Source organism: Vitis riparia, unplaced genomic scaffold (assembly GCF_004353265.1).
Source record: "Vitis riparia cultivar Riparia Gloire de Montpellier isolate 1030 unplaced genomic scaffold, EGFV_Vit.rip_1.0 scaffold783_pilon_pilon, whole genome shotgun sequence".
NCBI classification, from domain to species: domain Eukaryota; kingdom Viridiplantae; phylum Streptophyta; class Magnoliopsida; order Vitales; family Vitaceae; genus Vitis; species Vitis riparia.
In genome coordinates this window covers 93,422-114,069 of record NW_023269781.1, presented here as the reverse complement: position 1 = coordinate 114,069, position 20,648 = coordinate 93,422, and the positions used below count along the sequence as shown (strand labels likewise).

General features: G+C 31.3%; 1 protein-coding gene and 1 pseudogene across 1 annotated transcript; both read left to right on the top strand.

Annotated features, from left to right (window-relative positions):
* Positions 1–665: 665 nt before the first annotated feature.
* Positions 666–14,951, top strand: LOC117910590 (annotated as a pseudogene).
* On the top strand, positions 9,117–12,241 carry LOC117910579 (pentatricopeptide repeat-containing protein At3g49170, chloroplastic-like). Its single transcript, XM_034824678.1, has one exon. The coding sequence runs from the start codon at positions 9,147–9,149 to the stop codon at positions 11,721–11,723; it is 2,577 nt and encodes an 858-aa protein (XP_034680569.1). The 5' UTR covers positions 9,117–9,146; the 3' UTR covers positions 11,724–12,241.
* Positions 14,952–20,648: the final 5,697 nt, after the last annotated feature.

Here is a 20,648-nt window from a genome sequence, read left to right as displayed (position 1 = left end):
CCCAAGGCTGAGGGAAGTGGGTCGCTGCAGCATTTGGAGATGGTAGTAGCCATCCCGTGCATGAGTTTCTGGACTCGGATAGGTAGCGCTCATTGCTTGCATCCTCTTTGGGAGATGATAGCGATTTCAGGGCTGACGGGATTCATTGGAAGCATCAGGAGTCTCTTTCCATGCTCCCAACATCTGATTCATTGTATCTTTGCATTATGATTTCCACAGAAACCCGACATGTAATAGAGACAAGACGCGGAGGTAGAGATCCTCAGAAATGTATGAGTCAAACATAGTAGGCGTTCCAACAGCTTTCTTGTCCTGTGGGCCATGTCATGGCAACCTCTTCCTCATCCACATGCTTATCTTGATTATTTATTATAAGTGTCATTGATGGCTCAGCAGATAAGTGGCAGGTGCACCCTCTCTTGGCCAAAGGAATGCCAATACAGAATACGACTACGCTCGTCCAAAAGCCGACTTGACTTTGGGTCATATGGGATTCCCTTGTTGGTCTTGGATCGGTTTCATTGGAGGGTGCAACCAAGGGAATCCGACCGGCGACTTTGACGGCCTAGTTAGATTAGGACCGTTGGATATGGAAGTTGAGAGATGCGTAAAGACGGACGGCGAATGGAGGATGAGAGGGTTTAGAAAGAATAAGAAGGGCAAATATGGTGGTGAAGCAAGTTACTAGCAGTGGGTATGGAGGATGGGAAGGTGATAGTGAGAGAAAAGGTATGTGGGGGGTATGATCAATGGGTTTAGAAAATGGTTGTGAAGAAATGATGCAGTGGGTATGAGGAAGAAATGAAAGTGTTAGATTCGGCATTTCAGGTGGGCATCTGGATATGGAAATGGGGTATTGGCTCACGATGCTAGAGGTTGGCTGTATACCAGAGCAAGGATTCTAAATTGCCTCAATGCTGCCACTGTGCACGAAACCCAGCTGGGTAGCAAACACTGTATACGTATATTTTCAATGGTGGCTCACTGCAGCAATAATATCCCAATGCCAATTGACTCTCATACAAGGATTTCGGCATATATTAAACAGATCCTGACGCCCGTTCTACAATCCTTGGAACGACGTGTTACAGCATGCCAATGCGGACGCAAACTTCCAACATGCAAAAGAAGTGGGAGATCCTGGGAGAATAAACTGGCTAGCGAAGTCCATGGGTCATACTAGACTTGCACTCAATGCGATTCATTAACGGGGACTGTAAGACCATGAATCTTATACACCCAATACTTATGGTATCAAGTCAAGCCTGTCATCCATGGCGTTTCAACCTTGGCAGCTTATTCATAAAGCTTCACACTATCTCAAACTTCCAGCGTTGCGTCCTTGTCACTATGCTTCCAAGAAACGGGATAGAGTGCACAACTGCGCTAGATCTCATATACGGAATCGTCCTCAAGCATGACCCATCATCGAAACGCCTTTCGATTATCCGAGAAAACTTGATTAATATATTTGCGTTACCTTCAGCAACATTGGCAATCACATTCCCTATCTAGGAGGATAACTGGTTGCTCTTCGTGGTGAGTTCGGTGTCGTTTAAGCTTCTCCATCGCATCAAAGGATAGCCAGCCAAAAGGGAAATGATACCATAGATGATGAAGGAGTGGCACAGACAGATGAAGCAGTCAAGAGGTATCCTTAGAAGTCCTCTACGGATGACATTTTAAGGGCTTTGTGATACTCTGAAGCATAGGTACTCAGTTATGACCTCCAATCCTGATATAGAACACTCAAAACAGGCTCAATCTACTCAACATGCTCTTCGGGCACTCCATAGAAACTAAGCACCTATAATCGCAGCTCCTGCTCCTTGGATTTGCGTTCTCAGATTGGAGATGCACTAGTCAAAACACGCCGCGAACAGACACCAAAACAGAGAAAAAATAGAGAGGAAAATTGATAGAACCAAACAAAGATGGGTGAGATGGGAGTTGGTTAAGCAAGACCTGGTCTCATAATTCATCCACAAGCTTACCAACTAGTGGGGGAAGAAATGGATTTAAAGAGAAATGATAAGAAGAAGACCTTGAGATACCACGCGGATAAAACTGGTCCAGATTCACATCATTTCTCTCAAAATGAACCCAGAAAAAAATATATGAACATGTAGTCATAGCGAATCCAATGAAAACATAGAAATCAACAAAAGCAACCACATGATATCCACACGCAAATTGCTAAATAACACCCAGCTAGGAACAGAGGGGAGCGAATAACAGAAGAATAATGGAGATATATGAGTAGCATACCTGGAAAATGCTCTTTCGAGGTTCTATCCTCTAAACTATCAGAAGAAAACCTTATCTACTCCTCCGTAGGTACAGCATCCGCTTCCCCCTCAACGAAACTTGCCCCTCAAGCTCTCTCCCTCTCTCTCTCAAGTCGCTCTCTGTTCTTTTCCTCACTCCCTGAAAAGATACAATGCTTCAGAAAACTCTCTCAAAAGCTCTTGGAGTCATCCCCCCCTTCTCACTATTCTTCCAAAAACCCGCCAAAAGCCCTCTTGAAAAGATCTTACTCTCCTCTCAATAACTCTCCAGAATGGCCACCCAAAAGCACCTCCTCTAGCTCCCTCTCCTAGCTCCCGAAAACTCCCCCCTCCTAATCACAGCCCAGCCTCCCCAAAAAGCCATCTGCTCTCTGCCAACCTCGTCTTTTCTTTCTCTACCAGATTTGCCTCTCTAACAATATCTCCAAAAACAGCTACCTCCAAGCACCACTACTCTGCAGCCTCCTCTTTCTCTCTCATACGCGTCTCCTAACGGCCTGCAGAATCCCCTTCCAGCATAACGGCTTGTAGCTTCCTTTTTAGAATCTTCTTTACAGATGTCGTATCCTCATTGGTCCTCCAAGCTACTAGCCTGATTCCCTAGCAACCATCCACAAGTCGACAAGTGGCTCATTGAGAGGCCTCCATCTAGTAAGAAAGTGACCTACATAAACACTAAAAAGTGAGGTCCCAAAATGGTGGTCTACAGTAAGGCAATAATTTCCAAAATTCTCTTTAATTAATTAAAAAAAAATCATTAGAATTGATGATTTTTTATCTTGACTTTACTATACGACAAGAGTTTAAACATTTCTAATTCAAATTTGATGATTTAAACATTGTTATTTCCATTTTCAATGAAGGATTGAATTAATATAATTTATGGAATTTTAGTTTGTTAAGAATCGGATAGATTATGAGGGAAAAATAATGAGGTATGCAATAGAAGAATTATGGTTTCAATTTTGAAATTTTTTGGATTGATTTTAGATTAATTTCTTATTCAAATTAAATTATTTGTATATTGTCTTGTTTTATTCTTAAGTAATAATCCATCAAAAATAAATAAATATTTAAATTTTCTTAAGAAATTGAAAAAAAAAAAAAGATGAAAAGAGAACCTATTTGAATCATATGATTCATATTATTTTTTCTTAATAACATATTTACTAATTTACATAAAGTTGTCCATAATATTCAAAAATAGATTTAATTTTGTTATAAGTTATCAACAACTATCTTTTTGTCAAAAACAATTACCAAATATGGTTCTAAGTTTGAAAATTTGTTTTCAAAAACAACCCTCAAGCAAATTCTTAGGTCCATTTGGCTATGTTTTTTAAAACTTGTTTTTAAAATAGCAAACAAAAACAGTTTTTTTTTTAATTTTTAAAAAGCAAGAGCATTTGGCAAATGCATTTCATAAAAAACTTGTTTGAATGAAAGAATTTGTATTGTTTTTTAAGACAATGTCTTACTTTTATTGTATAAGAATTTTATAAATTTAGTTTATATTAATGTAAAATCAAATTCAAGTTAAGCTTCATTTTAAAAAATAAAAAATAAATTTACAACTATATATAAGTTAAAGATAAATAATTTTTTTAATTATGAAATATTTTTTTTATTCTAGTGAAACAAAAATTACTATTTTAGTATTTATTTTTAATACAAATCAAATATGTCCTTTAATTTTATTTTTTTTTCCATTTGGCCATGATTTTTAAAAATTGTTTTTTAAGTTAAAGAACATAAAACAATTTTTTAATGTTTTATAAAAATAAGGTATTTGTCAAGTTGTTTATAAAAAAAAATACTTTAAAAATAAAAATAAAACCAATTTGTTTGGATAAGTTGTTTTTAAAAATAAATTTTCTATTTTGATTTTATAAAAATATTATAAATTCAATTTATATAACATTAATTAAATTTAATTGAAGTCTTATTGAAAATAAAAATAATTTTGTATTACAAAGAAATTCAAAAGAAATATTTTTTAGTAAAACATGAATAGTATATATTATAATAAAATCATCAATTATATTTTTAATAAAAAAATATACTATTTTATTATATGTTAGAAACATAAGAATATTAACATATTTTTGTAAAAAAAAATTTGTCGTAAAAATAAATAATAATAATTTAAAAATAATAATTGTCAATAGTATTTTATTTAAAATGAATAATGAATAAAGTTTAACTTTTTAACATGTAAATGAGTCAAGTTTTATTACATGCATACATTTAGTACTCAATTTCTACAATTAATTGGATCAATTTTTTTTATTGCAAATTATTCTTAAAAGTTAAAGGATTTGTTAAAAAAATTAAATTATTAATTATGTTTTACTTAATTTATTTCTACTATAGTATTTCCACATGATAGGAATGAGAAGGGCAATGTTATTTCTTTACTAAAAGCTGGCTACAAGTGGATTTACCCACACAATTAGGTTTAGCTAAAAAAATATTAACCTATGGAAACTGAAGGAACAATAGGGCTAAGTTCGTTTGAAAACCAATAGCACTGACTAAAATTAAACCAGCATCAAAATCTTCATATAACATATTATGATTTTATTAATTTCAAAAGTACAAGAAGCTAATAAATTTATTATATTTCTCTTTCAGATGTATCAAAAGAGTGGACGATTACAGATAATTTTCTATTCACGCATACCATTTTTTTAATCAACTATGAGGAAGACATGAGGATTCTCAATTTCCTTCTTTTAATTTCTTCATTTGCTCTAAAACCCTTTCTGAATTTCTACCTTTATATTTTTTTTAATATATTTACTCAAAAACCCTTTTTTTCCCTCTACGCAGGAGTAATTCTTGGTTTCTTTCTTCTCTTGCTAGTAGTCATTATTTGCTATCATGTCTATACCACTGATAAATCAAAAAAAGAGCATAGCAAAAAGCTTCAGAGTTTTTGGAAGATTATAGAGCTCTCAACCCATCAAGGTACTCCTATGCCGATATTAAGAAGATAACAAATCTGTTCAAGGACAAATTGGGTGAAGGAGGCTATGGAACCGTTTATAAAGAAAAACTTTCAAATGAAGTTTTTGTTGCAGTAAAAATCCTTAACGATTCCAAAGAAAATGGTGAAGAGTTTATCAATGAAGTAAGAACAATGGGTAGAATCCATCACATTAATGTGGTTCGCTTAGTTGGATTTTGTGCTGATGGTTATAAGCGAGCTTTGATTTATGAATTCTTACCAAATGAGTCTCTCGAGAAGTTTATATTTAAGAACCAATCACTTGGTTGGCAAAAGCTTCATGATATCGCTCTAGGTATACCTAAAGGAATTGAATATCTTCACCAAGGTTGTGATCAACGAATCCTTCATTTTGATATTAAACCTCATAATATTTTGCTAGATCAAAATTTTAACCCCAAAATCTTTGATTTTGGTTTAGCAAAATTATGTTCTAAGGAACAAAGTGTTGTTTCTATGACAGCAGCAAGGGGGACCAAAGGGAAACAATGATACTTTTCTAACATCTCCTATTTGATTGATCTCACCAATAGGATGCAAACATGTTCAACCAACTCCATTAGGAATTGTCTTTTTTTAGCTAGTTAGCTTCAAAGTAAAATCCTGCTTTGAGTTTGCCTTTAAAAGACAACCTGTGTTCTTTGGGATAAACACCCATTATTAGAGTAAAAAGCATAGTTGTGAACCACACGAGAGATAGTGCTTTTTAAAAGCTTTTCTATGATTTCCTCATTAACTAAAGTTAAAAAACAGTCCTCTATATGTTTGATAGTTTTATGGTCTTCCCATTAATTAATTTTGGTCTTCCCCTTAATTCTTTTGAAAACAATAAGTCCCATTTTTCATGAAAAATAAGACATCGTCCATTACAGAATTAGTCAAGTTTTATATGAATTTGAGTAAGAGCTTGTCGATAGAAATTACCCTACAAGGTTTAATGTTTCTAATTAAGACCTTCCTAGACATATCCTTCTCATAAATTTTGTAGAGAAATTTCAAAGCCAATTTTTCCATGGAAAATAAGAAACCATGTAACCATCAATCTAGCTTTCCCATGTACCCTCCTTCCTTTCAATTCTTACACGATACGTCAAATACCTCACAATGCTTAATGTTTCTATATTGATGTACACCTTCCTAAAAGCAATAATTCTTTTGAAACCAATAGCACTCGTCTTCTCATGGAAAACAAAAGACAATGGTTTCAATGCCTGTTTTTCCAAGAAAAATAAGAAATTATCTAAGGAACTAGTCAAGCTTTTCTACCCTTTTTCTATTTTAGTTACATACATCAACTACCCCACAATGTTTATTGTTTCTTTGTTGATACCTTCGTAAAAGGTTATTCTAAATAATTCTTTTGAAAATAGTACCACTTATCTTATCCCCATCGTGTTTAGTTTTTCTAGTCAACACATTCTAGACATTATTCCTACCCCATTAATTTTGTGGAAAATTTTCTCATGCCTAGTTTTCCATGGAAAAAAAACTCACAAAAGGAATCAGTCAAGATTTTCTACCCTTGTTTCTATCCTTGTTAAATACATGAACCACCCCATAATACTCAAATGTTTCTATTTTGAAACCGTCCCAACCAGTTCCATTTCTCATGGAAAATAAGAAATCATTGGTTATGATTCCCATGGTAGGAAACAACCAAAGAAACTACTCAAGCTTATCTGCCATTATTTAATTTCCATCAACGATCCCACAGCATTTTAATTTTTCTATGTTGACACCTTCCTGAGCCCTTCCCCTTATTCTTATGAAATTAAACAATAACACCATTTTCCATTGAAAACAAGAATCATCGAAGTCAAAGGATTTGAAGATTTTTTCTGAAGGGCTTGTTAGAAGAAATTGTCCCACAATGCCTAATGTTTCTAATTGACACCTTAAATATCATTCCTTCCCTACTGTTTCATGGAAAAAGTCCATGCATGTTTCTCCATGGAAAATGAGAAACTATACGTTGCCATTTAGTTGCCCTTCCCTTATAAAATCTCTTGCAATCAAGATCACCCACTTTTTTATGAAAATAATGAAATTGAAGCTTTTTTGGAAAGTTTTTTCGAAAATAATTCTAAAAAATTGTTCTTTAATATTTTATAAAACAAAAATCTATCAGAAATTTGAAATTTTCTTTTCCTAGTTAGAATATTGTTTAAAAGTAACTTTTGTTTGTAGTGTTTTATTTTTAATTATTCTCCATGTTTATATAGTTATTTTTTAAAACGATTCTCAAAAAATAAATAAAAATTAGTGAAATCAATTGAAAACAACTAAAAAATGTTTTCAAAAAATACATTAATTTTTATTGTTAAAAATCAGAAATTTTTACATGTTTTCCTTTTTTTTCTTAAAATAAAAAATTATTTTTAAAAATTGTTAACAAATATGGCCTAAAGTTTTTCATACAATTTCTTAAGAGCTTGCTATTACAAACTACACATATGTTTAATATTGTTTCTAATTGGCATGCATCTTCCCCAACATTGCTCCTTCCCAAAAATTTTGTGGAAAAAATTCATTAATGGTTGTCTCTTCACCAAAAAAGAACAAGAAAACATTTTTTTGAGTGTGTCAAGTTTTTCTATCTTATTTTATTACTTGTAACTTAAAGATGTTACAAAATTTAATCTTAAAGATTATTATGACTCATCTTTCAATCGACTTTGTAAGCATTATGCTTCGTAATCTCTTTTTATCCAAAAAAAAAAATCCTAGTTGACCACATTTGCTACTCACAATGTTATATATTTCTAAATTTGAAAATTGACACCTCTTAAAGTCTTTCTCTTTAATTCTTTTGAAAACAATTAAAATGAAGTCCTTTAGCAGTAGTATAATCAATCAATTTCAGAAACATTGATTCTTAATACATAAAATCTAAATAATTTTATTTCAAGATTAAAACAAATAACTAAAACAGTTCTTGATTTATTAAGACAAGGCAAAAAGAAATGTAGTTTATCATGGGAAAGCAAGTGAGCAATAAACAAGAAAATGAAAATTCATAAGAAGGCAATCACATGATAATATAATATTAAGGTTTTTTTTGTCTAAATTTTTAAATCTGAATAATTACAATTTATGAAATTTAATTTTGCTAAAAATTGGATAAATTATGAGACAAAAATAATAATCTTATGTGATAAAATTATAGTTTCAATTTTGAAGTTTTTGGATTTATTTTAGATTAATTTCTTATTTAAATTAAATAATTTTTACATTTGATTCTTAAGTAACAATTCATAAAAATAAAAATTTAAATTTTCTTAAGAAACATGAAAAAAATTTATTTCTTGATGACATATTTGCTAATTTATCATAAATTCATTTCTCATTCAAATAGTATAAAATATAGGTAATTTAATTCATTATTAAAATAAAAGTTATCCATAACTTTCAAAAAATAAATTTAATTTTATTATTATTTCTCAAAAACTATTTTTTATCAAAAAATAATAATAAGAATAACGAAACATGTTTTTGAATTTGAAAAACTAATTTTAAAAATATTCCCAAATACACTCTTAATTTCTTATAAATTACCATAAATTTGAAATTTTAATTTTTATATTTGATAAAAAAGTTTAAAAAAAAAAAAAACCCTTTTAACTTTTTTTATACCACAGCAAATAAATATGTTACCTCGAGGTTTAATATAGTAATTAATAGAAGATAATCGAAATAAAATTTTCCACCCCTGCCCAAATATTAATCCAACAATTACTCAGAAATCCTTTTTGTATGAAACTTCACGTACAAAACCAAACACTCCTCCTTTATGAGCTTGAAGCGTTGAACAACTTCATTTCTCTCAAACTAGCCGTTAGGGGAAGACCATGATAACTCTCTCTCTTCCCTCTCCCGCCCAACCCCTCCTCCCACCTTCTTCCAAAACCCTAAACCCTTCCCGCCAAAACATTATCCCCTCCTCCCTCTCCCTCAAAAACCCCAACTTCGAGCCCCTCAAGAACCGTCTGATCCGCCAACTCGACGTGGGCCGCCTCCACCATGCATTCTCCACCCTTGATCTCATGACCCAGCAAAACGCCCCACCAGATCTCACCACCTACTCCATCCTCCTCAAGTCCTGCATCCGATTCCGCAACTTCCAACTCGGGAAACTCGTCCACCGGAAGCTAATGCAGTCTGGACTCGAGCTCGACTCGGTTGTGTTGAACACTCTGATCAGCTTGTACTCAAAATGTGGCGACACCGAAACCGCTAGGTTGATTTTTGAGGGAATGGGAAATAAGAGAGACTTGGTTTCATGGAGTGCGATGGTCTCATGTTTTGCGAATAACAGTATGGAGTTGCAAGCAATTTGGACATTTCTTGATATGCTTGAATTGGGGTTTTACCCGAATGAGTATTGCTTTGCGGCCGTGATTCGGGCTTGTTCAAACGCCAATTACGCCTGGGTTGGGGAGATAATTTATGGGTTTGTGGTGAAAACCGGGTACCTTGAGGCTGATGTCTGTGTTGGGTGCGAATTGATTGATATGTTTGTGAAGGGTAGTGGTGATTTGGGCTTAGCTTATAAGGTGTTTGACAAAATGCCTGAGAGAAATTTGGTTACTTGGACTTTAATGATAACTAGATTTGCGCAATTAGGTTGTGCAAGAGATGCAATTGATTTGTTTTTAGATATGGAATTGAGTGGTTATGTACCGGACCGTTTTACATATAGTAGTGTCCTTTCTGCTTGTACAGAATTAGGATTGTTAGCACTAGGAAAGCAATTGCATTCACGAGTAATACGTTTAGGATTGGCATTGGATGTTTGTGTTGGTTGTAGCTTGGTGGACATGTATGCAAAGTGTGCAGCAGATGGGTCAGTGGATGATTCGAGGAAGGTATTTGAGCGGATGCCTGAGCATAATGTTATGTCTTGGACTGCAATTATCACAGCGTATGTGCAAAGTGGAGAGTGTGATAAGGAAGCTATTGAACTTTTCTGCAAGATGATATCCGGTCATATACGGCCTAATCATTTCTCATTTTCAAGTGTTCTCAAGGCATGTGGAAACCTTTCTGATCCATATACAGGTGAGCAGGTGTACAGCTGTGCAGTGAAACTGGGCATAGCATCAGTGAATTGTGTGGGGAATTCTCTTATTAGCATGTATGCTAGGAGTGGAAGAATGGAAGATGCCCGAAAAGCTTTTGATATTCTCTTTGAGAAGAATTTGGTTTCTTACAATGCAATTGTTGATGGGTATGCCAAGAACTTGAAGTCTGAAGAAGCTTTTCTACTCTTTAATGAGATCGCAGATACTGGTATTGGTATCAGTGCTTTTACATTTGCTAGCTTGTTGAGTGGGGCTGCAAGTATAGGTGCAATGAGCAAAGGTGAGCAGATTCATGGTCGGTTATTGAAGGGAGGCTACAAGTCAAACCAATGCATTTGTAATGCTTTGATCTCTATGTATTCTAGGTGTGGTAACATTGAAGCTGCTTTTCAAGTTTTTAATGACATGGAAGATCGGAATGTGATATCTTGGACTTCAATGATCACGGGTTTTGCAAAACATGGATTTGCAACCAGAGCTTTGGAAATGTTCCATCAAATGCTTGAGACAGGGACAAAGCCGAATGAGATCACCTATGTTGCTGTATTATCAGCTTGTAGCCATGTTGGTATGATCTCTGAGGGACAGAAACACTTCAATTCAATGTACAAAGAACATGGAATTGTCCCAAGAATGGAGCATTATGCATGTATGGTTGATTTACTAGGCCGGTCTGGACTTCTTGTAGAAGCCATGGAGTTCATTAACTCAATGCCCCTCATGGCTGATGCTCTGGTTTGGCGAACACTGCTTGGAGCCTGCCGTGTTCATGGTAATACAGAGCTTGGAAGACATGCTGCAGAGATGATTCTTGAGCAGGAACCAGATGACCCAGCAGCATATATCTTACTGTCAAACTTGCATGCTTCAGCAGGTCAGTGGAAAGACGTAGTGAAGATCAGAAAAAATATGAAAGAGCGTAATTTGATCAAAGAAGCTGGCTGTAGTTGGATTGAGGTAGAAAATAGGGTGCACAGGTTCCATGTAGGGGAGACTTCCCACCCTCAAGCCTGGCAGATTTATCAAGAACTGGACCAACTGGCTTCCAAAATAAAGGAGATGGGTTACATCCCTGACACAGACTTTGTTCTTCACGACATAGAAGAAGAACAAAAGGAGCAATTCCTTTTCCAACACAGTGAGAAAATAGCAGTGGCATTTGGGCTTATAAGCACAAGCCAGTCGAAACCCATCAGGATATTTAAGAATCTTCGCGTCTGTGGCGATTGCCATACTGCAATAAAGTACATTTCAATGGCAACAGGGAGAGAAATAGTAGTAAGGGACTCTAACCGGTTTCATCATATAAAGAATGGGGTGTGCTCTTGTAACGATTACTGGTGATAACCTACATGGAAATGATAATCTACATGGAACCGAGTACAGACGATGAAATCTACCGAACACAAGCTCTATGTTCAAGGCAGGGCCATTGCCTAAACGCCAGTCTCACGAACTTGTTGGCACTGGGAATGATTGAGTTGAACATTGACGAATCTGAAGAGGTTGCTTGGGGTACGGTAGATTCAATATGAAGGAATCTTCTTTCACAAACTCAGAAGCAATGCATGGATTGATTTCTTTCAAGCTTAAAGCTCAAAAGGGTTCTCTCAGATTCTATGAAAAGTCCCTTCAAAAAGGAGCCTCTCTGGTTGGATTTAGGCAAACTTGCTTTCAGCCCAGAGCCTAAGACATTTTTTATTGTTTTGATATCATATAAACAGAATAAAAGTGCTTACATATGAATGTAAGTGATCTGTATAGTTGATATCTGCTGCATCCTTGTAAAAGTAGGATGTTTGCCTTCATCTGCAAAACCCTATTATGTATAATAAATTGAACCATTGTGGTTGATTTGGGAACATTTGTGATTGATTTGTTTTGGAATTATGTTGAAATCTATTTGAGAATCAAAATATTCTTAATCTGTTTTCTATATTTTTAAATATGTTTTAAAATAATTTTTATATATAATATTTTATTTTTAATCATTTTTCATATTTATATAATTATTTTTTAAAATAGTCTTTCAAAACAACTTAAAATAACTAAACATTTTTAATAATAGAAAACTATTTTCTGTTTCTTGGTTGTCTATCGTACTTTCTTTTTTTTTTTTTGAAGTTTTTAAAAACAGCTATTAAAATAGGATCTAAATTTTTTTTTTTTTTTTTTTTATAAAATAAAAAGTATTTTAAAAAATAGTTATCAAACATGATCCATTGTTTCACAACCAATAAATATAACATATTTATGTTCTTAAAAAATAGAGAATATGATCTTTTGTTTATAATATCTTTTAATTATTTTCACTTTTTTTTAAAAAAACCATTTTAAAAAATAATTATACAAATACAAATAATGATTAAAAATAAAGTATTATATATAAAATTTATTTTTAAAACATATTTAAAAACACATAAAATAAATTAAAAACATTTTCAATTTCCATACAGACTTTTTTTTTTGTTATGAAATATCAAAATATTTTTCCAAACTATTTTTTAAAACACTTCCCAAATAAAAGCCTTATTATTTTGTAACTCTTTCCTATGAATAAAGCACTCATAATTTTTAGAACACAAAAAATTAAGAAAGGATTTTGATTATTTTTTTCAAAACAGCATATATATTTTCATACAATATTTCTTAAAAACAGTTTTTAAATCTTCAAAATTATAACTAATGGAAGGGAACATACAGGAAATTGTGGGTGACTACATATATAATTTACCTTTGGTTTATCCACAAAAACATTTACTAAAATTTAATTACCCTGAGCCTATACAAAACCTTGAAATTTAAGGTCAATGAGATGTAGGTGGTGTTCGTTTTTTTTGGCTTTTTACTGAAAACAATTTAGTTTTAGAATTTAAGTTGTTTGTTTTTCTACTTTTTATGACTTATTATAAATTTTTTACTAAATAGAAAAAGCCAAAATATGTAACTTTTTCTAAATAGAAAAAATAACATATTGGTTTTTTTTACTTTTTAATACTTAATAGAAATAAAATACTACAAAAACAAACAACCTAATATTTGACACTATTAAGCATTAAGGTTCTATTTAGAATTGAGTAAAAAAACAAACACCACCGTAATCTTCCTTCAATCTTCTCCCTTATTCCAAGTGAAAAAGTAAGGAAAATTCGTGGAAGACTCCATGTTGTTCTGCTCTTACTTGTGGAGAATCCTTTTAGCCGTGGACTAAACGTTTTTGTTACCTTAACTACTTAGTCACCATTTCCATAATTTCAAGGAAGGTGAATGACAAAATTCTTATTTGTATTCTCCTACCATTTTTATATTTTTTTTTATTATTTAATCTTACAAAGTAAATCATAATTTTTCATATGTAGAAATTATGAAGAAAAATAGTAAAATTATTCTATAATTTCTCATAGGTAAAAACCTTATAAAAAGAAATGAAATATTTTATAATTTCTAAACTTTTTATGAAAAGAAACTACGAAGAAATGATTAATTTTATTTTATGTTTTATCTTATTAAAAGATATCCAGAAAGGTTATGTTTGGTTCCTAGAAAATTTAAGGAAAATGTAAGGGAAAGAAAATAGAGAAAAAAAGTAGATGAAAATAAAAAATAAAGGAAAATAAAAAATAGATTTGAACTCGATAAATTATTTTTATAAACTTCAGAAAAATTGGATTGATTACCTTCGAAAAAACCTTGAACTACATCTAGTCCTAAAAAAAAGTAATGGAGAAATAATTAATCCAAAAATATCATATCTTAATGCAATTGACACATTAATATATTTTGTAAATTATATACAATTAGATACAACTCTCTTTATCAATTTATTAATAAGATAGACATTCTCAAAAATATTGAAATCGGGTTATTACTACAACATTTTCATGAAACACCAAACATGGATTTATAATTAAAAACCATTCACTTGGTTGGAAAAAGCTTCAAGATATTGCTTTAGGTATTGCCAAAGGAATTGAATATCTTCACCAAGGTTGTGATCAAAGAATCCTCCATTTTGATATCAAACCTCATAATATTTTACTTGATCACAATTTTAATCCAAAAATAGCTGATTTTGGCCTAACCAAATTATGTTCCAAGGAACAAAATGCAGTTTCTATGACTACAGCTAGGGGAACCATGGGCTATATCGCTCCAGAGATGTTATCCAGGAATTTAGGGAATGTGTCTTACAAGTCAGATATTTTTAGCTATGGAATGCTATTACTTGAAATGGTAGGAGGAAGAAAGAATATTGATGTTACTATGGATAATACTAGCCAAGTTTACTTCCCAGAATGGATTTATAATCATCTAGATCAAGGTGAAGAGCTACAAATTCGAATTGATGAAGAAAGAGATACTCAAATAGTAAAAAAATTGACAATTATTGGACTTTGGTGTATTCAATGGTTCCCAGTGGATCGTCCTTCTATGAAGCTTATGGTTCAGATGTTAGAAGGAGAACATAATTTATCCACGCCTCCCAATCCTTTCACTTGCACCAGTCCAACAAAAACAAATGCAAGCACATCTAAAAGATACCTTCAACAAGAGTTAATAGTTATTTCATAAATTGAATGAAAGATGTTATCATGTCTTTTTCAATTTTTAGAAGTGTGTAGTTTAAATATGATGTAGTAATCCTCCATCAATGTAGGCTCACAATTTTATTGTTATCATGTACCAGTATTTTTACTACAACATTCATTTTGAGGCTCAACTTACAATATGTTTCAAAAGGTCTCTCCCACATAATTGATTTCTTCTTCATAATGTTTTCTGTGGTATAAGCAAAAATATATGATCAGTCTCAACCTAGTTCAGTTCAGCTCCCCAAAGCTTTGTGGATCACCTTTGACTAGCAAAAGGGCAGCTTATTTTACCAAATTTCAGCAAGAAGTCTAGCAGTCTATCTTTGGGGGAAAAAAAATTCTGTTTTTAATAAGATTTTCTGTTATAGATTCAATAGCATGTCATAATTTATTGGATAAATTTCAAAATTTCAAATCTAGTGTATATAAAGTGGCTGAGAAACAGTGGAAAAACTCTGGAGATGAGCAGTGTTGCTTAAGAATTGAGGCTTTTAATTATTGACAATAGGATATATATATATATATATATATATATAAGCCTTAAGGCTTTTAATTATTTATATTATAGAAGTTTGAGAGAAAATGTGACCGAAAAAATAATGTGAAAAAATGAAAGAAAAAAAAGTGAAAAATAATATAAATATATTTCTTTTCTAAAATTTTTGAAAATTATATAAATTGTATTATTATTACTATTATTATTATTATATATGAATTTCTTTGTACCTTACACAATAAACTAAAGAAGGAAATTTTGATTTGTCTTTACTTTATTTGTTTTCTTTTCTAGTACTTCTAATAATCCAAAAGAAAATCTAGAGAAATAAAGATACTTCTTGTTAGAGAAGTATGTTGGTGTAGCTTAAGTTTCTTCAATGGTTGCAATAACATCCATCGGATTCCATGGTCTTGAGATTAATGGATGCTTTGGTTTCTTAAATCTTAGTTTTCCACTCCATATAAAAATGGTCCATCGTTAATTCTATTGATTAAATTGACTTTGAAAATAGGGAGAATTATGTTTTAGGGGTAGATGGGCCCCAAATTAACAAAAGGTCCATGTAACTCTTCAAATTGAGCCCAAGACTCAATGAAAGTATGGAAATTGAGTTGAAGGATATTATCCTTCAGTATTTCCAAAAATGCCCTTTGTTGATTTTGAGAAAAAAATTAATATTTTTGAAAAATACTTTTATTTAATTTAATATTTTTTTAAAATATTTTTATTTAATTTAATATTTTTAAAAAATACTTTTATGTAATTTAATATTTTTTTAAAATACTTTTATTTAATTTAATATTTTTTAAAAATACTTTTATTTAATTTAATATTTTTTTAAAATATTTTTTATTTAATTTAATATTTTTAAAAAATACTTTTATGTAATTTAATATTTTTTTAAAATAAATTTATTTAATTTAATATTTTAAAATTTTATTTAATTTAATATTTTTTTTAAATAGTTTTATTTAATTTAATATTTTTGAAAAAAAATTATTTAATTTAATATTTTTGAAAAAAAAATTTAATTTAATATTTTTGAAAACCACTTTTATTTAATTTAGTATTTTTGAAAAAAAAATTATTGAAAAAAAATTATTTAACTTAATTTTATAAAATATTTTATATGTGTTCTTAAAGGGTATATTTGTCCGTTACTATTTCATATCCTTCAACTCAATTTGAAGAGTTATATGGACCTTTTGTTAATTTTTGGGCCCAGCTGGCCCAAAACACAATTCTCCCTTGAAAATAAGAATCCAATTGAATCAATTTCCTTGGTAATAAGTGGAAATTTGTCCTTACATTTGGAGGACTTCATTTCTTTCTCTTTAGAAATATGAAATAAGCTTAATGTGATAGAAGGAAGGTGTGAATTTCTCATCCGTGGATTTTTAGGGTCAAGCTAATTAATTATTCCACCTACTTGGTAGATTATAAGGATTGCCAATGTTGAAAAGTGAAGCAAGACCCAACAAAAATAGACTTGCTCCTTTCCTCCTATATGTATTTATCTACTTTTCCACAAAAAAAATCCATCATTAAGAAGTTCTCAACTCCTTCCATCTATCACATCTAGCTCATTGCACAAATCTAAAGGCAAAGGAATCAAATCCTCCGAATGTAAGGACAAACCTCAATTCAATGCCAAGATTGACTAGGGGGTCTTCATTTGAAAAGTCATATATATAGACTCCATCACTATAAATTAACAATGGGCCATATGTAAGAATAATGGACCACACATTACAATGACTTCACATGTATATAATGGACCACATGTAAACAAAAAGTCATTGGAATTATTGAAGGTTCATGATGCTACAAATTTGTTGTTGGTTAATTAGAATTTGCTATAACACCTTTTATCAAAAGCAAAATTCCTTTTTTTTTTTTTGTTTATAATCTTATTAAGTTGATAAAACAACGCATGAAAGAAACTCTTAAGTCTGACCATTACATTTATTCAATTACATCTAATAAAACCAACTGGAAATCCTTAACTAGTTAATTTGTTCTATGAACTCTCGATAACTTGACAAGTCTCATTTAATTAAGATATTCAATCTATAGTTTATATTCTTGAAAAGAATAAGATTCTTATTTTATTTAATTTCTATTTGTTTAGGTAAAAATATTGCACAAAATATCTCATATTGGTATTTTCTTGTAAAAAAAATAAATTATCTTGCAAAATAAAGAAAAAATTACCAAGTTGAGATCAATATATAAAGTTTATTTTTCATATGTAAAAATATAAAGCTTCCAATTTCAATTGAAGCTATGTTGATCTTGCTTTTAATCTATATCCCTAGTCTCTTCTGGTCTCCTAGAGTATAATTTATATATTTTATTTTAAATTTATTGTGATCTTTATCTATCCACATGAAGAAGTTTTGGTAAATGAAAACATAATAAAAAAAGTGTCATAATATTTTTTCTAAGGAATAGAGAAATAATAAACAACACCATATTACTATGAAGATATGAAGATGTTGCCTTGACTTTTGGATAATTTAATAGATTTTGATCCTCTTGTATTGACAGATGGGATATTCTAGATGCATGGTACAACTCATTAGTATGGCTTCTAAATCTCTGTAAGTAGATTTACAAAATATATCATTGAGCTCTTTTAGCCTAGGATAATACACCCCCAAGTATCTCTCAATAATTCATTCTTAGTGTAAAATTTTTTAAAGTACATAAAAATTCAGAATTTTCAAATGGTATGTTGCAAGGATCATACTCCTTCAATAATTCATATGTAGTCCAATGTTAATTTCTGTTGACTGAATTTTAAAATAAGAACCCATTGAGTTAATTTCCTTAGCACTAAATGGAAGATTTTCTTTGCCTTTGGAGGACTTCATTCCTCTCTCCTTAGAAATGTGCAATGAGCTTGATGTGATAAAGGGAAGGTGTAGACTTCTCAACTGTGGATTTTTGTGGAAAAGTGTATTATGTACAAGAGGAAAAGGCCTAGTCAATTTTTTTTCTACATTGCTTGGTAGATTCCAATGTTCATTGATCTTTCAAACATCCTGAAATGTCCATTAATAATGGCATGACCTGTCTAGATACATATATTGTCCCACAATGCTTCATTTTTCAAAATTGGTTACCTTTGTAGTAAGTCAAGCAAGACAAAAAAAAAAAAAAAAAAAACTTGACATGTCCGTCCTCTCATACATGATCTATTTTTCCTCCACAATGCTTCATTTTTCAACATTGACCACCTTTATAGTCAATCAAGTAAAACATAAAAGAAAATAAAAAAGAAAAGAAATCGGTTTGTTCCTTTCCTCTTATATAAAACTTTTCCACAAAAATCCACCATTAAGTTCACACCTTGATTCCTCTTTCACATCTAGCTTATTGCACATTTCTAAAGACAAAAGAATCAAGTTCTCCAAATGCAAGGGCAAACCTCCATTTAATGTTAACATTGACACAGAGGGTCCTTACTTGAAAATTCATATTGATTAAGTCACTATAAATTATAAGCAAAAAAAAAGCTTCTAGCACATGAACGATTTATCACACACAAAAGGGATAAAAAATATAAATAGAAAACAAATGATTATATGAAAATATTACCTTATACCACTTAATTTCATACATATATATATGAACAATCATAAAAAATCTAATTCTAATAGAAACTCAACTTCTAATAGAACTAGGATTACAAATCCTAAACAACAAAAACAACTCAAATATTAATAAAATAAATCTTGATTTCATTAGGACTCTTATGTTGCTTTCACTTTGATTGATTTTGTAAAGACATCTGCAATTTAATTTTGAAAAGAACAAACCTCAAACATAATTTGTCTTTCATCAATTCATGATTATAGTACATGGTGTAATGTCAATGTGTTTACTTCTTTCATGAAAAACTGGATTTTTTGGTCAATGTTATTAATGTTGATTTATCATCCCACGAAATCTTTATAGATACTTCTTGAGTATACTTTAAATCAAAAAGCATTGAATACAACTATACTACTTAATTAGCACCATTAGTAGCTACAATATATTTCGTTTTTGCTGTTGACAAAACATTAATCATCTATTGTTTCCTTGATGATCAAGAGAAAACTAAGATTAAATACATAACCTTTAATGTATCATAAGATCTATTTTCCTAATTGTAAGTGCGACTAACATTGAGAATCCCTAGATCTACTTATAAGCCCAACTCCATATTTAATATCTAGTTTTATATTAGTCAAACAATGCAAACTGCCAACCATTCTTTGAAAATTTGTAGGATCTATAAAGTCATCTAACTTATTCACTTGCATAGATTTTTTGAAAATCACTTGCATACATTCTTTGAAAATTTGTAGGATCAATAAACTCCCTAAGTTATATTTCACTTCTTTTTTACTTAATTTTTAATGACTAGATGTGACTTTTAAAATAAGGAACCACTGAGTTAATTTTCTTGACAACAATTGATTATTTTGCAATTAGAAAAATGCAATGAAGTAGTTAGATGTGATAGAGCATGTGTGGACCCTGCATTTCGGCTCATGCGTTTCCCACTCGATGGCGAGCTCGATTTTTTGTTTGAAAAATTGATTTTATTTATTGTTTGAAAAATGACTTGGAGTCGCCACTTATTTTTGTTTTATTTTTAAAGGGTAAACAAAATAAGAAAGAAAAACCCTAAGTGTGACTCCTTATTTTGGAAAAGGCGGTCTGTGGAAAAACCGGATCGGGTTCAAGGGTCAGGTTACTTATCGGGAAGGTACGGTAAAGACCGTAGCACCCCTCTAAGTCCCTAAAGCCGGGTCTCTACTAATAAAATGAAGCTGACGTGGTTATGATGAGAAAATCAATGAATACTCAGAGTGATCATGCACATATGAGAAGCAGAACAACGCATAGAAGATGACTAGAGTGAAAGTGGGTACGTACCTGAGCAACAAGCCACCATGCACTATCAAGAGTGAGGGTTAGTGCACAATTAAGGAATAATAGCATGCATGTCAGAGAGCAGGATAAATCAATCATGTATGATAACCAAGTCAATCAATCAGTCAATCAATCGATCATAAAATCATGTATGTGGGGCCCCCACCAAAGCCCGATTTATTTTTGAGTGAATCAATTTCGTAAATTCTATCACCAAGAATTACGAAAATAAATTCACGCTTATTTTAA